This window comes from Strongylocentrotus purpuratus, unplaced genomic scaffold (assembly GCF_000002235.5).
Source record: "Strongylocentrotus purpuratus isolate Spur 01 unplaced genomic scaffold, Spur_5.0 spur5_scaffold_2, whole genome shotgun sequence".
In the NCBI taxonomy this organism is placed as follows: Eukaryota; Metazoa; Echinodermata; class Echinoidea; order Camarodonta; family Strongylocentrotidae; genus Strongylocentrotus; species Strongylocentrotus purpuratus.
Genome location: NW_022145605.1, coordinates 34,371,799 through 34,389,127, shown reverse-complemented (window position 1 = coordinate 34,389,127; position 17,329 = coordinate 34,371,799). Strand labels below are relative to the sequence as shown.

Sequence of the window (17,329 nt, the reverse complement as noted above, 5' to 3'; positions counted from 1 at the left end):
TATCTTACCATACATGTACATGTGGAATAACGTGCATCTAATATTGAGGGCAAGGCGGCAAGTGAAAATTGGGGAAGAAGAAGTAAAGGATGGTGTTGAGTGACTTCTATTGGATTTACACATCCACAACAAAATGACCATAGATAGAAACAGGACAAATTACCTCTAGGCTTCTTTAATTTTACTTTATTATTAATACTTTGGGAGATGAGAGTGACAAGGACAAAACTTCCATCATTTTGAGAATGGTTAATGCACTCTTGGCTCTCAACAGATATGAACATCAGTACACAACATAAACTGCATTGTAATTTTCACAAAGTAGGAAGGCCATCACAAACTTCAACATATTTTCTTCTTCTTTTTGTTTTCTTTTGTTGGGGGAAGGCTGGTTATTAAAATGAATATTTTAAAAAAATAATAAAAAAGTCACTCCTTCATCTCTTTCTAACTCCTCCCCAAGTTCAAACAAAAGCAATTAGTTCTGATATTTGAATATTTTAAATTCTTCGAATAAAGATCAAGCAACAGGATGGAAAATCTTTTCCAGGACAAAAACAGTACACTTTCCTTTTAATAGATTTTCTCTCTAGTTCAGAGATGACTGGCTGAATAAAAAACAATTTTAACACACCAAGGAATTCCATCCTTTGCTGACAATCAAGAATGTTTCTAGCACATTCAGTCGGAGAATGCTAAAAAAAGGCCTGTATACAGAGACTAGCGTAATGCTGCCATTTAGCAAGTACTGCACGCTGCTTCTGCCTGCGCACTCATTAAATAGGCAAAGCGGGGCTCGGATTACACTTCTACCCACTTACAAGTGTGGAACAGTGCAGTGCAAGCGAGCATAGATCATACATGTGGTAACGACGATGGGGTCACGGTTCAACTACAACCACAAAACCAGGGGCACAGACGGCTCTTCAACATTACCAGAATTTTAATCCTGAGAGATATTCAGATTCTACGTAACAACGATATAAAAAAAGTGTTATCATGTGTTGAATTTGTATGATTGTTGACACAATATATGACAATATACCATTATGCCAATTGATAGAACATTCCTACTGTAGTTTAATATTTCCTTTGTACAAGTAGAGGTTAAACGCTTTATAAACAATAGAATAACTTGTGCAAATACAAAAGCCACTGATGAGGCTAAAGTACATGAAGTGGGCCTATAGGCCTACATAATAGTTGAGGCAAATATGCCTAGCACTTGATCGAATATACTTATAAGAAGGCTTATAATCTTCATCTATGATCCATGTATACCCCCCCCCCCCACCTCCTATGTAATTCACCTCCTATGTAATTCAATTTTGTAACATACGTACATTGTACTGTTCAACCCTCATTTTCCTGTATGTGCATCAGAGCCATGGATATTCAGGCCTCGAGACAAAAATGAGGCACTTGCAGATTTCATTATTTGCTGTAAGCTAATTGATACTGGATCTATAACAAATACGTATACATGTATGGAATTGACTACTCTGATCTCGATCATATAATGCGAAAAGAAGATTGTATTCAAAATTCTAGTTCATGTCGGCCTCAATGTACATTTGTATGTACAGTACATGTATTAAAAATAACAATAAAACTTTTTTTGTTCAGCGCATAATGCAATGTAAAGGTGTAAGTCCTCAAATTTACATCGTACCAAATGAGTTTTTTTTTTAAACTGTCTTGCTGTTCCACTCTTAAAACAGAAGCCCTACACAAAAGTATATTTCTTTTTCACATGTTTGTAATTCATTAACTGAACAGGTTTGCTCAATCACAGCTTATATCAACATGCATGCCTAAAAATGAAAAATTGAATCTTTCATGTACATCAAGTACCCGTACATTATTGTGTATCCACAGATAGACTACACAGTCTGACTTTCAGCAGAGCTACAACACTATGCCATTCCAAACACTCTACCAGCTGTTGCACAAATGAATAATTACATGAGAACGATCCCTCATCTACGGCTGTTCACACATGCATCTTTTTTCCACATGTACGCACAATCCCAACGGAAAAGAAACCGGACAAATTTTGCCAGATGTTTGCAAAAAACAATGATGCTAAATGGTGTATCTAATGAAAGAAGCTAACAAGTAAAAAAAGGTTGAAAATGGTAAAAATTAATCTGTGGAAGATTAGAAATTGTTGACAATTTTGCATTCATTTCTGAACAACCCCTACCCCACCATTTAGCAGGTTGATATCAGGCAGATCACATCTCTTTTGTCTAGGGCCACATCAATCACAAAATGTAAATCCATTTATTTTTTTTACCGCAGAAGCTAAATTCATTGTGCATACATTAACATACTCTTCCATCCTGCCTAATGTAAAATGCTTCAATTATGGAGAGCATGCGCTGTACAGTGTGTTTTTTTAAAAAGTCTACAGGTCTAACTTTGGTAGCTCATAATTGGAATTTCATAATTCATGTGACCTTGAATTTTTGTCACGTTACGGAATAACTTGTTTATATCCGATGCCCTAATCACAATTTTTCTGCTATGGATGACTGAGCACCAGGTTTGTTTTAAAAGTGCCCTAAAAACATCCTTGTATCAAGTTTTGGCTGATGCACCAAATGTTGTTGAGGCCATATGCATGTGTTACTACTTACATGTAGGTCTCATGTAAGGGTTGGGGTTAGGCTTAGGTTAGATACAGTGTTGGGTTCAGAGTTGAAGTAAAGAATTTGGACAGCGAAGGAAATTGACACAGAACAATTGTTGCAGGATCATTTGTGTTGTACGTGTACGACCACTGTGGCCATGCACACAAGTCTCAAAATTATTGGTTTCCTGAAAAGAAAAAAAAGGATTCTCTGAGAAAGAATCAAGGCTTACCTGAGGTTTTCTCCTGGAATAGGATAGCTGGCGAATGGCTTCACAAACCATCTCCCTAACCGGACATAGCCACCACTTAGTAGACATCTGTTTCGAGCAAGAGCAGAAAGATTTAAATTGCCATTATTTTACTTTAAAAAGGGAATAATGTACATTCAGTAAAAAGTTTTTTTGCATATTATATTGGACAATTAGATTTTTAAACCCTTGGTTGCTTGCTTTTCACTTTCATACTCGGGACTTTTTTAAACTTTATTTTAAAACAATTTATGATATTATAATTTCATAGCTTTGTATAAAAAATGTATTCATCAGATAAATATCCCCATTATCATTACCACCTGTATATTTACGTTCACAAGTACATTTATAATGTATTCATATATACAAAAATAATAAGCAAATGCTATTATTATTATTGCTCTGGATTATGACTTGTTTTTAACTTCTTCCAAAATTATACAGTGTACATGTATACCACAAATACAACCCTGCCTCAACTACTAACACCTCTGTGAAGTATCCTACTGGTTCGTGCGTAGCACAATAAGGGTGTAATGCTGTGGAGTGATACAGCATGAAAGTAGATCAGGCATGGAACTGCTGATGGGGTCACTAAGGTCGTGACCTCCCCAATGGGTGCTCGGTGACCTCTCCTACCAGGTGACATCCAACCAGGGAGGAAGGAGCACAAATGCAAACTTCGACCACGTTCCTTTTATCAATCCTAAGTCTTTCTTGTGAGGCTATGATTGTTTGGACTTGGACGGTGTTAGAATTTTAAATGGTAGAAATATTCTTAAACTTTATTTCCTTATTGCTAATGGGGGATTATACAGTGGGATATACAATTTGGGAAACTTGAAAAAAGAAAGAAATAGTATGAGACAATTAAAAATAAAAACCTGCACTGGTAATTTCAGTGAAATAAATAATGTGAGGCAATGATGTAGAATTAGGGAAATTAGAAAGTGGAGAAAAAAGGAGTGGAGAAAAAAGGAGAGGAAAATCAAAAAGGAGAGGAAAATCAAAAAGGAGGAAGAAACATCATACACAAAAAATATGAATTAAGGCATTTTCAAGTAGAGCAAAGTAGGACGAAATAGAGCAACTCAGGTCAATGAAGGAGAATTTTTTTTTTAAAGCAAAAAGGAATACAGACAGCACAGTTGAAGGAAAGGTTATATTTTATATAAAGATGACAGAAATGCACTTTTGTAGCAAATGCTTCAAATATATCCAGTTTTCTTTTTCTACTGGGAGGGTCATTTTGATTGCCTGTAATAGCATAATTTGCATTACCTTGTACACGTTTTGGTGCATAGGGTAGTCAAAGCATAAACACAACCAAAGAACAATAATTGTGCATTTAAAATATTCATGATGAAAACAAAAAGGTAAGATAAGAAGAAGACAAATTAGATGTGATTAGTTACCTTTCTATGGAATTGTGGAAGGATTTGAAGAGTAATGTCCGACATTCATAGGACATGCAGTTATCCCATACACCCTGGGCCTGGACAGCATCTGAAAAGAACAAGGGAAATGTAAGTTACAAAACAAGAAACTTACATTAACAAATATTTCTCAAACAATACCAATGCTTCCTCACAATTCCCCCTCCCCCCCCCCCAAAAAAAATGTACATTTTAATCTGTTTGCAGCCGCTGGGGTGTTAACTCTGTGTAAAATACACGATTCCGACCCTTCAGGGTCTAAATACATGTTGATGATTTCATTGAAATTAATGTATTAAATTTTCATACATGCCTCAGCTATAATAGTAACTAAATGCAAATAAAAACTCTACCGTTCTGTAATATATTTGCCTGACAAATTTTTTGTCAGAGTTGCATGGTTTACTTGTACATGTTTATATGAGATTCAGTGTATTTTGTGTTTTTTAATATTTATTTTTTTTAAATAATTTTTTAATTTTTTTTTTTAATGACAGATGAAAAATCGTATTTTTAAGAGGCGATTTAGTATAATCGCATTTCAATCCTATTACCGTAACAAAAAAGACATATGCATATTCCACCAAAGAGGAACCTGTGAACTACATGTACTTTGTAGTCTGTTCTTCTCCACACAACAAAAACAGCATACACTGTATGGCATTACATACATGTAGGAAACAAAAGCAAGCAAAAAAAAAAGAGATAAAATTAGAATACATTTGAGCTTAATTTGAGTTGTCAATACTATGTTCAAATAAATGCACTGTTTTATATAGCAATGAAAGCAAAAACAGAATATAACTTTTGTAAACAAACAAAAACAACAATAGTGACAAAATAGCATTCATAATCCACTTTTAACACCACCATTTATGAACAGGATTAGTTTGAGGTACATGTACCAGAACACTTGTGATTTACATGTAGCTAACCCTCTTTGGTAATTTCAAAAAAGTGATACAATCTCCCCTGAAGGTCACATATCCATAGCAGTGTGACCTCGAGAAGGTCACGTGAGGTCACGAACCACCTTCCTCTGCATTCCATTGATACCACCCTGTGGAATCCAGCAGAGTTAGCTCAATAGCTCTGATTCCCACAAACCCTGCTACCAATAAACACATCTTTTGGTACAACACAAAGTGCACGGATCAAGCTTTCAGGTACTACACTACAAAACATGTACATGTAGTCATGAAGGCTTTTATTAATATAGAGTGCATGAATGTACAATTGAAATGCCCATACGTATAGGCCTAGTGATTATAACTTTCAAAAATTCATAACTTTCTTATAATTAGTCAGATTTGACTACTCTTGATTTTTCTGGTTTCTTTTAGATTGGTTGTCTATTTGGGTAGGATTTCCCTTTAAGCAAACTCCTTTTTTGTTCACAGACAAATAGACACCAATACATGCACCTAACATTTAATTGTTTCTTTTAAAACATGTGAAGGGTACCATTTACAGGTAGATTGTGTAGCAGAATATAAGCCTCTTTCCTAATAAAGACTGGGACAACCATTAAATGGTTCATCGCTTACTGACAAAGGCCAAGGGGGTCTGGCACAGGCTCTGTTCTTATTGTTCCCTGCTATTATGCACTGTTCACAGTCAATAGACTTTCCTGGGCCTTTTCATTTCATTCCCCATGTGCTATACACATGTAGTGTAAGACTAGGGTGTTATATTTTAAAACATAATGGGGTATGTCTGTGAGTGAAGGTCTACTGACTTGTGTACATTGATAAATTCCATTACTGCGTACTGTGTGTGTGTGCATGATTGTGTATAGAGTGTCAATAGTTTGGTAATCAAGATATTGGGAAGGGATACATGTAGATCTTATAAGTGTCTGTGGATCTTTTGCAGGCATGTAAAGTACATGTAAATGATCTCTTTAGACCATAATACAGCTTTAGCAGTGACAGGTTAATAGTCCTGGGGTGTTTCACAAAGATCCTTAGTCAACCTTAAACATTATGGAGATCCATTTGTAGCCCTATAATAAAATATATTCAAAAGCAAAAATTCAAGTAATTTAGACTTTTCATAAATTCCAAATAAAGAACATGAAATCTCCTTGATGATAGAAAATATGAATGGCTTGAATCAACATTTTATGCCTTTTAAAATAACTTTTACAAAATATTTTCAAAGATGCTAATGGCTTTCCATAATTGTGAAGTGGAACTTAGGATCTTGGTGAAGGTGAAACACCCCCAGGACTACTGGTTGTCATACTGCTGTAACTGCATAAATCCCACTGTTTCTTTGAAATGCTAGAGCGCGCAATGGCAGCACAGCTAAAGCCGGGGTAATAATCTCCAAGTTTGGAAGCGCTTAGTGATTCTAATAAGCGCTATATAAAAACCGAGTATTATTATTATTATTATCATTATTATTATTAAAAATATGTACATGGTATGTACATGTGTACCTGCCAGATTGTACAGGAGTCAAGATTAAAAAGTACTTACACAACTGATATTAAAATAAATATGCCTCTTTTGCAACACACTGTATGCTACTGCGAGTATGATAGAAGTTAATCACTTTCGTAAATACAATATTTAATTTAGGCCAAAAATATTCTCTTACAAATAGAATTTCAAACTGTCTCTTGCTAGGGCATGCACGAACATAAATAATTTACATGTACATATAATTCTGAAACAACAAAAAGTACCGGTACCTTTACAAAAATATTTGTTAAACATCAAAGCTGCCGTTGAATAATTAATAATACCGACTTACTGTCTATTTCATTATATATCAAAGCAGTAATTCTGACCCAATATGATTTGATGTTATTTTGTTATCACTACTCAACATGGCCTTTGAGTCTCTGTGCATACACTGATGAAGAAACGTGTGACGTCTAAGTCGGGCTCCAAGCAGTGAAACTGTAAGCTACATGTACATGTACAAGCTAGGGGTTTGGTTTGTATTGCTATTACATGTGGAGGAAGGCCGGGAAAAAGAGAGGGTTACAAGCCGGAGAATTGATTCGCTGGAAGCCAAAATAGCTTGCAAGTCAATCACTTACGAGCGAATGACAATTTTAGAGGAATGGCACCAAAGGGTCCCGGGGCAAAAGGCTGGCAGTCTCCACATGACTCAGAGTTTATGCTACAATTCACATTCCTATTATTTCTGATAGATGCATTATTGCTCTTCTGGTAATTCATCCACACTCGCGCAGAACAGTGACGGCATGCCGGTGTACAATTGAAATTGCTTTGCATATAACATATCTGATTAATTTGGGGAATATTCTAGATGTGCAGAGGATATGTACATGTATGATTGACTTACTGCTGCTCTGAAATAATTGATCCACATTCACAAGGTACAAGGAAGGCAGTGATACTTCAAGTTCAACTACATAATGACACTGTGTGCAACATGAAACCTTTACAAATTCAGTACAAAAGAGGTTAGATATAAAAGTCACCAAAGAGTATATTTATGTGCAATGTACTGTAGTCTACACATCAACATGTAAACAGTATATTAAACTTAAAAAGAAAATAAATGTCTAAATATATGTCATTCATTGCATAGAATGAAAATACTACAAAACTGTAATTTTGAATTGTCCTCTTGTCATATTTGTCCAAAAACCAAAAAAGCATACCCCAGATTTAGCAGCACTTTTATCTATTCTTCTAAGAGCTTAGAATTATCGCTGTCATTCTCCACATTCCAGTAAATTCACACCATCGCAATCAATGCATCAAGTACAACACACACACACACAAGCACAGAGTCAATACACACTCACGCATGCCTGCATCTCTCACACATGTGAATGTGAACTTGCACACACAGCTCACGAGCATACACTCCACTCCGTACATGTACAATACATGTAGGTCTGTCATTATAAGAGCCATGGCAAGCTGCGGATTGTGCCCAGCTTGGCGGAGGAGGCCGTTGTCTAGCTAGCTTGTGCGGAGTGACAAATGAAGTGAAGATGGTCATTATTGAAGTACTTTTTCTCTGCATCAACACGCAGCTGCCCTTGGACTCTATTGAATACTATGGCAACATTAGCTCGCAGCCCTGTTACATGTACATGTACAGTGCATGTTCTCTACACTTTATATCAAGGTGTCTAAAGGCAAGCCTCACACACAAATCACATCCGCTTTTCTTTTTCTCTCTAAAATTACAAATCATTGTAATTAAAATGGAGGCAAAACACTCTTCGGTTCAATTCATATTCAGGAGGGGAGGCACTTGAATTATTGACTTCTATGAAACAACTTTCAAGAACACAGGGACAATTTACTGTACAACTTGTAGATCTTCTTTACAAAGTCATTTTTTTTAAATCATAAGATAAATCAACAATCACCCCCCCCCCCTTACTTTCGTAGCAAAATGTATATATTTTTTTTTTAAAGAGGGGCTAATTGGAAGGTTTCATGGGCTACATGAGAAGCTCTGGCAAGTGGCAGTCTGGGGCAAAAAAGCCCAAATTCCAGTCATTATAATTTTGACTAATTTCCTATATTGCAATGGATTTATTAAAGATAATGTCAAACGTTTTTTTATCAAATTGTACACTGTAAGTACATTGCATACAAGAACATGTACAGACAATATTGTATTAGTTTACGTTTAGTTTATGTTGGTTCCCAAGCCGGCCATCTCTAATGACCGAGTCCTAGAATTGAGGAGCCCTCGCTCGCTCGCTAGCCAACTGATAGCATAGAGTCATCACGACTACTGCATGATGTCAGAAATCTGGTTGGCATGGCAACATGTACAGTTCAATCTCCTATGTAGTAAATCAAAGAGAGTGGCCGGACGGAGCACGGTGCAGAGAGGAGAGGAGAAGAGCTCGGAGAATGAGAACTGGGGTAATCTACCCGAGCTACACCCCGGGGTGATTTTCAGTTGCAGCAGCAAAATAGGAAGGGCGGATAAAATAAAAAAGGACGGGTAGTAAGTCGAAGAGTAGAAAAGTCTACACATGTTCTCTTCGTAGGGGCCCAGATCACTATCTAAAATGCGTTTACAGGCATGTAGGATACAATCACGTGGGCAGATTTGACAGGAAGCAATAACACTTTCTATTTTTAGTCTCGACTGGCTGATGACGTCTTTTTTTCTTCTCATGCAGGCAAAAGGTAGTTGTAGGGATAAAAACCTGTTTGACTGCAAATCCTAAAGAGATTTGCAATCCTATTAGTATTCACAGAGTACATACTGTAGGAACCAAACGGGTAAACACTCCAGACAACTCCAATAGTCACAACACTGCACATGTACTGCATACAATTTACTGCATACAATGATAGAACGTCAACATGATGTACATGTACATGTAATAGATGACAAGAGCACAACATCATTATTTAGAGTTTTAGACTACATGTACTTTCACTTTTAAAAGTATACATTTGTTACGGGGAAGGTTTGTTTTTAAACTTTTGACTATGAAAGGAATGTTATACAAATCTAATTTAATTTTTTCTAGTAAAAAAATAGGGGAAAACTATTTTACAGACTTGATTAATCATTAATGCAGGGTTCCATACAATTTTTTTTAAAGGGGTATATGTATCGGTTTGAGGGGGGGGGGGATAGTCTGTAATCTGTATGCATGAGCCCTATGTAAACAAAAATGGTTTAGATTTCAATTTTTGGGACCCCAGTGTTGAGCCATGCTTGATACAGTGATCCATTCTAAATTTATTTTTCAATAAAGGTCCAGATTAGAATATGTGTAGGTAGCTCTATGACAAACCTTTTAACACTATAGATAAATCTTGGACTAGAAACAGTAAAACTATTTTGAAGCCTTTGGTAGCTATCCTATTACATAAATACAATGTGGCACAGGGAGATTATTTGCATGGCGTATTAAGAGATAAAGTCGCAGGCCAATTCTAAGATTGGGTTCCAAGGCAGTGATGGCACCTTAATTTATTGGTTCCCTGCTTGTGTTGTATATCACGTACTTTCAAAACTCAGAGTGTGTGTGAGTCAATCAACTAATTTTGGCCAGCGCCTGCCTTCGTCTCCCCTCCATATTTCCTGGCAAACGTCTGCCCCCGGCCTTGATCTGGAGTAGTGTGTTGAAGGATAGCTCGGGAGTGCATGCCTTGCAATTAACACATCTTGCGCTCTTCCCCTTCCAAGCTCAAAATCAAATGGTGCGTGTCTGTCTCGCACGGCAATGATCCTGTTTAGGCTTGTATTATAAGCCTGAAACACGGCACAACACATGTGCACATACAGGTACAGGAGACTGGAGAAATTATTGGAATGTTGTCTGCATTGGACAACTCTTCATATTAAAGAGCATGTAAGTGTATTCATAATTCCAATAAAATAGTTCATGGTACAAGAGAAAATAATCCCTCAAACTTGAGGCATTTTTAATAAATTCTTCATTACTGTTTTGATAAGCCAAGGCAATTTCCCCAAAATATGTCTAGTCTACATGTAAATAATAGGTCACACGTAGTTGGGTAAATTGTATCTAGCGCTTCTGTCTTTCCTGCCTGAGCTGCCAAGTTCCCCGAGTTCCCTGAATGCCTTTCAACATCGCAGAAAACAAACAATCAGTGACTTCTGACCCTCGAGCCAACATCAAGGTCAGCCGGCACAGCAGGGCTCTGTGTGCATGGTGCAGTATACATGCCATGCACTCCAACACAGAATGAACGTGCCTCCCTCTATCCCCGTTCATCAGGTGTACATTGATTGTACACAATAGCTAGGTAATCATTCCACACTATGGAGGATATGTCAATAGGATGCAACCATGCGTATCATTCACACTCTATTCAGTCCTATTGTCAACTGTTGACTATAATCAGTTTATACTGTATATCGTCATGTACATTGTACATGTACACAGACTGGGGAGCATGCTGAATTGAAAGCGGTGCACTACTCTTTCAACACACAGCAAGGAATTCCCCATGCATGTTGCAATATTAATATTTTTGACGTGGGAGTATATTCTTTTGATGACATGTGATACACATCACGTGTGATTTGAACAACACTAAATGATCATACATTACATATAGACCTACATTGTATATAATTTTCAGGACGACATTTACATGTACATTTAGGCCACATACAGTGTTTCTAGTTAATAAAGTACAAAGACCATAAACATCTTATAAATGATATGTAATAATTGGCCTTTACCTTAAAAATGTCATAAATATACACAATTCAACAATAAAATTGAATTAATTAATTGTTAGATGTGAATTTTACTTGGAAGAAAAAAGTTAAGACATGTATGTCATTAAAAACAAATTTACTTCTTGGTTATAACATAACTTACATGTAACTACAATTTTAAATTATTTCTACTGTACACTGTAGTTCAAATGAAATTTAATTCCTTTTATTGAAAAATCAATTAATTTTAACCTGACTACACTTTGAAAAAATTTCATGAAATGTTCAGGGATAGTTTCTTCTTGCATAAACAGTGTATATTCAAAATCAATGTTTTAACTACAACCGTGTCAAAATGTGAAACGGTACCTTTAAGCCAGATGCAATGATGCTGGCATCTGAGTTTGGCCCTACTACATTTACATGCTTAGTACCCAAGCTTATTCAGCGTGTCTTATTTATGCATGGCTCTCTCCAAGAAAATGATACTACATGTTCATGTATTAGTCCGACGAATGGAGGCAGTATGCGCAGTGATTAAGGTGCCAAGCCGGTGAGCGCTTCGCTCCTTCCCTCGGGCAGAAGCCTGCACTGGGGCAATACATGCATTATTGATAGAGAGCTTGAAGCACCATCCAAGAGGTGTTTAAATGGATAAATGTGATGACAAGGGGACCAAGGTATTAATGGGCTCTTATGCATGCATCAGCTGACTTGTTAACACACTCAAGTATAGATTGCAGATGATGAGACTCCTTCAAATATTTACAATAATTATGCACAATCCTTCTCAAACTTTCATGAAGACATCTACAGTAGCTTTTCATTTCATTCTACATGTTAATGTATGTACATCTGTAGACATGTACAAGATACCTGATTCGTGGGATAACAAATATAGTGGCCAGTGGGTCACCAATAAATGTTGCATTTAGTTGGCCTACAAAACATTTTTATAAATGGCCCACTTAAGGCGCAGTGTGACTTTTACTGTAATGATGTCGGAGTAAATTTTAAAATTGGCTGAACTACTAAACAACATAATTTTTTCTTTGACTGTCAAAGCACTGTTGTTGTTTTTTAAACAAATAGCAGGCCTTTTACATCTTCACTTCACTACACTGAACACAAAGGCCAGGCCCCCATTGTTGGTGATATCGATGTAACTTTTTAATAGTAATCCATACTCTTAAAAATTCTGAAAACAAAATTATCGATTAATTAACTGAGACAATAAGATGTTACATGAACTTGATGTATCAAGAATATTTGATGGTTCATGTAGCTGATAAGCCAAATGATACGTTTATTATCCACAAGTTATTAAGTTGATAACTTAAATCATCAAGCCTGTACATTTTGGTTATCCCTATTTCACAAACATTTCCTTTAATTATGCTTTTCACAAAGGAGTCTCAATGGAATTATTCACTCATTTCATTATATCTTACATTGTCGTTTACCTCAGCAACTACAAGAACAAATGGACGATGATTGTTTACAAAACCAGACCATACCACTGAGCACTGTGGTCACTTCTTGACCATACCTTTACCAGGATATCTCACATTTATAATCTCAGTGGCTACAGTGCCACAGGTAACTATAGGAGTTCTGACCGGATTCATTGGTGGTAGGCGGAGCTATTGGCTACTGCCTGCACATGATAACAACACATGGAATTCCATCTCAGACAGAGGATGATTTTTTACAGCAGCTCAGCTGTCATGCAGGATTTGTGCGGCAGAGTGGAGTGTTGGATACAGAGGTCAAGTGACTCAAGCTTGCACCCTCTCCATCACTCTCAATTATTCACCCTCATACAAACACGTTGGAGGAATTTTGTGGCATCTAGAATTGTCACCCAGTGCGCAGGAACATACCCAAATTATCATTTCCTCTTTCAATAGGAGCAATGCATTTGATCTAAAATAACTAATCAACAGGAAAACCATGTTTCTATCCAATTGCTTCGAGGCACTATTTGTCATTTTCAGATTCAAAACAAAATTCCAAGTGGTTGAAATACAAATAAATGCAGTAAAACGAAACAATCCCGGTAAGTTTAATTTGGTTTGGTTTTTAGCAAAAAATTAATTGGTAACTTTCTTCTTTCTTATCTTCTTCTTTCCTTCTTTAATAAAGAAATGACTGGTAAGATTTAATTGCTGACAAATGTGTCAAGAGTCTGTAGCTTCCAGTTCAAGCTCTAAGAGGCTATTACAGTCGTTCAAAGTGAGTGATGGAACTGCCACTGCTGTTGAAGAGAGTGAGAAATCAACAAGCTATCGATGAGAATCACCTCATCCTACATATCTTACCTTGTATCTCTGGTGCGATTAAGTCCTCGAAGTTGGGCTCATCTCCGTACCAATAAATCCACAATTCTTTACTCTGTATCTGTGTTTCAGAGCCGGCAAAAAGGTCGGCCCTCACAGTATTGTGGCACCGCCATACACTCAGAATGTTTGCCTTGATGCATTTTGCATAAGACTGCAGAACAGGGTCCTCCAGCGGCGCTACCGGCTCTGTGGGGCGGATCCAACTATAGTGTCGCCATCTTATCCCAGACAAGTCGGCCTGAAAGAGCAAAATAGAGCAAAACTACATTCTTATACACTGGAATGGACCTATTGTATTAAGGAACAAACTTTTTGCAGTGGTGTACTGATGAACTATGGGAGGGCATTACAAGACATTGTCTTACTAAGGAGCCCGAAAAGACAGGTGAATACAGGTGAATACAGGTGAATATTTTCATGAGTACATTCCATGAATGTAATTATAGGACAACATTGGGTTTGGTATCTGCACAATGTACATGTAAAAATGGACTTAAAGATAAAGTTGGGTTCTGGTCATGCCACTACATTGTGAAAAAAAAGGTGTGGAATGGATCAGAAAAAGTTGATCATGTAGCATGTACATGTACATGTAAAGTATTGGTGTGTACTGCAAGGTTCTGGAGTCATCAAAATCATAATAAATTTGGCCCAGTCTTGGTAAAGTAACAAGCACTGTATACAGAAAGATGTATGGGACTACACAAATGGTGTCGGGGCTACCTACCTTGATTTCCTTATTGTTCTATGCTAATACTCAGCCAGTATACATTTTCTACCAAAATTGTTTGGCAAATGACATTTACTTGTAATCTTGAACATTCAGTGTAAGTTTCGTTTGATTCTGTGAGAATCCATTTCCTTTTTTACCAGAACTCAAATTTATCTTAAACTACTGCAGATAACAACAAAAATAAATGAATAAAACTAAATAATCAACTGGAACCCTTGTACAGTTGTAGTTGGCAAACTTTAAATCAAACATATTTTACAGTGTGACATTGCATTGTGGCTAAAGAACATTTCTTTTGTGAAATTTCTTTTCAAAAAATAATTAAGACAATCTCATAGATCGAAAAAAGGACATCGACGTTAACACAATTTTTTTTTCTTGCCTATTTGAGGGTACAGTAATTTTCCTATCGAGTATGGACTACAATGTACAATGTACGTGTACAGTAGTCAGTACATGTAATATGTGATATACAATTTATATCAGCAGTGCGGCATATTCAATTATTTTTTCATGAGAAAAAAAGACAAAGACAATTGGTAAGAACTAAGATTGTTAACTCTCATAGATTTTCCATTGTTACTAAATGTTCAATAGAAGACGATCAAAATTGATTAAAGATAACAAAATTGAGGAAAAAAAGAAAGAAGCTACACTGTACATTGTAAATCTAGATTTACATGCAAGTCTACATTTAATGTAATGATAATAAATGTTCTTCTACAATATAGCCATGAGCCTATCTTTGCAAGCTAACAAAATAGTTTAAAGCATAAAGTGATGAATAAATCCACTCATCTGACTTAAAAACTTGGTCACAGAAAACAGAGAAGAAATTAAAAATGCTCTGAATTGAAGTCAAACCAGGGATTCTCAATTAAAACAAATTAAATAATAATAAAAAGTAAGAAATATGCAACCAGCCTAATGAATGAAGACATAACAATCCCTAGACCTCTACAATGTTTGAGATGAGAATCTAGCAAGTCTACAAAACACTGCCCAATGTGTATGACCTATGCTTTCAAGTTGAGCTGCTGAATGAAAAGTGTTTTGACCCCCAGCGGCACCACATTGCGACTGCACAAGTGACCCGTGTTGACATGATACGGGAGACACACAGACCGGTGTGTGCGGCTTTCTCTCCATAATGGCCTATGCTTTGATTAGCATGGCGACTGGTACTCGCGTGCGAGGCCGCAACTCCCCGACAAGTTCGGCCGGAGCTAGGCGTGCAAATCACTACATGTAAATCGACATAATTCTACAGAAAACGATATCTACCACATGTACTGAAAGTGAATGGTGTTGTACTCATATCTGACAATGACATATATTACATTCCGATATTCTCCTTAGTCTTATCATCATGATTAATTGAGAAAAGCCACATTTCGCAGCAAAAGTAGACTTTAAATTCGTGACACTTCGTTCGCATTATTTCTACGCAGTAGTCTACGTGACCGACTTACCACGGCGAACAAGTTGGTGTAGCAATCTTCCAAACTGGCCCCATTCGCCGCTGAATTTGCTCCGCTCATACTACAGGCATGACATAACTATAATCCATATGCTCTTGGTTATCCGATCGCGAAAAAATGTTAAATTCCAGTGACAAATTCCACAATTAATAGTTCAGTAAACATAAATGATCCGGAGGCCGTATAGGCTAGCGTAATGGCGACACTGTGTAGAGTAAAATACTAGGCGGTAATAACCTTTTGATTGATTGGTCATTTTGCGTCACGTGGTCCTGTTTATTCAAATATGTCTCTTCCTGCACCGTGTTCGCGTATAGGGAACAGCTGTGAAGTGCGATTGTTAACATGATTTAAATGTGACTTGGGGGTTATTTAAACATCGTAACAGTCCTTAGGTTACAACTAGAGTTAATATTGTTTCATGGTGCAGTATATGTTGAATGAAATCTCAAGCATAGGTCAAAATAACCATGAAAAGTAACTTTACGCGAAGCTGTTTACAAGTTGCATATCAATATTACTCTCAAACCAGTCTACTACAAAAAAAATCGGGCAAGTCCAACTTTTACCTGATCTACTGTCATTTGATTGTTTTGATTCTATTTTTAGTTACCAACGAAATACAATTGCGAATTATACAAAGTCTGGTTCTTTTACAATAATTTTATTAAAACTAGATAGAGAAGGAATGGAGCACAAGGCGTTGACTAGATAGACACGACTTGTCATTATGCTGATACTGAAAACACCTCCCTGGTTAACTTAATCAATAATTAGGTCTACGTACACATAACTAGAACTACTCGGACCACCTTTCTAATTGTATAGGGCTACCATGAATATCTTTTGTGTATATCCTGGAGATATAGGTTTTTTTTGTAGAGTGCTGCAGTAATGTTCCTCAAATAAATATAAACAATTATATACAAACCGTTTTTGTTTTTACTGCTTATTTTCGTGAGTAACATTTCCATATTCTAATATAAGTCTTTTTGTGATGTCTTTAATTGAAATTTATTGGCAAAACTACCTTAGGCAATATGCCGCATCAATATAAATATATATATATCATACAGGCATCTAAGATCTATGTTTTTGCAAAATGGCTTGAACGGATAGTTTAATTGGAAATGCTACGTAGGTCTAGTCCTACATAGTTTGGCGCACTGCTTTCTTTCTTTCTTTTTAAGGGTGATGGGGGGGGGGGGGGCAGGCTTACTTGCAATTGAAATTAACAGTATAACAGTTTAGTTAATTTTGTTGGTTCAAAATATGCAAACTTGA

General features: G+C 36.5%; 1 protein-coding gene across 4 annotated transcripts in view; it reads right to left on the bottom strand.

Moving 5' to 3' along the window:
* The window catches only part of LOC575450 (mediator of RNA polymerase II transcription subunit 13), a 95,945-nt gene extending 79,669 nt beyond the window's left edge, over positions 1-16,276 (bottom strand). For all 4 annotated transcript variants that reach the window (XM_030992272.1, XM_030992273.1, XM_030992275.1 and 1 more), the window contains exons 1-4: positions 16,037-16,276; positions 13,811-14,069; positions 4,305-4,395; positions 2,869-2,955 (exon numbers count right to left, since the gene is read on the bottom strand). In XM_030992272.1, coding sequence (XP_030848132.1) covers positions 2,869-2,955; positions 4,305-4,395; positions 13,811-14,069; positions 16,037-16,105 — 506 coding nt within the window. In that variant the 5' untranslated portion in view covers positions 16,106-16,276. The remainder of the gene's footprint in view (positions 1-2,868; positions 2,956-4,304; positions 4,396-13,810; positions 14,070-16,036) is intronic.
* Positions 16,277-17,329: the final 1,053 nt, after the last annotated feature.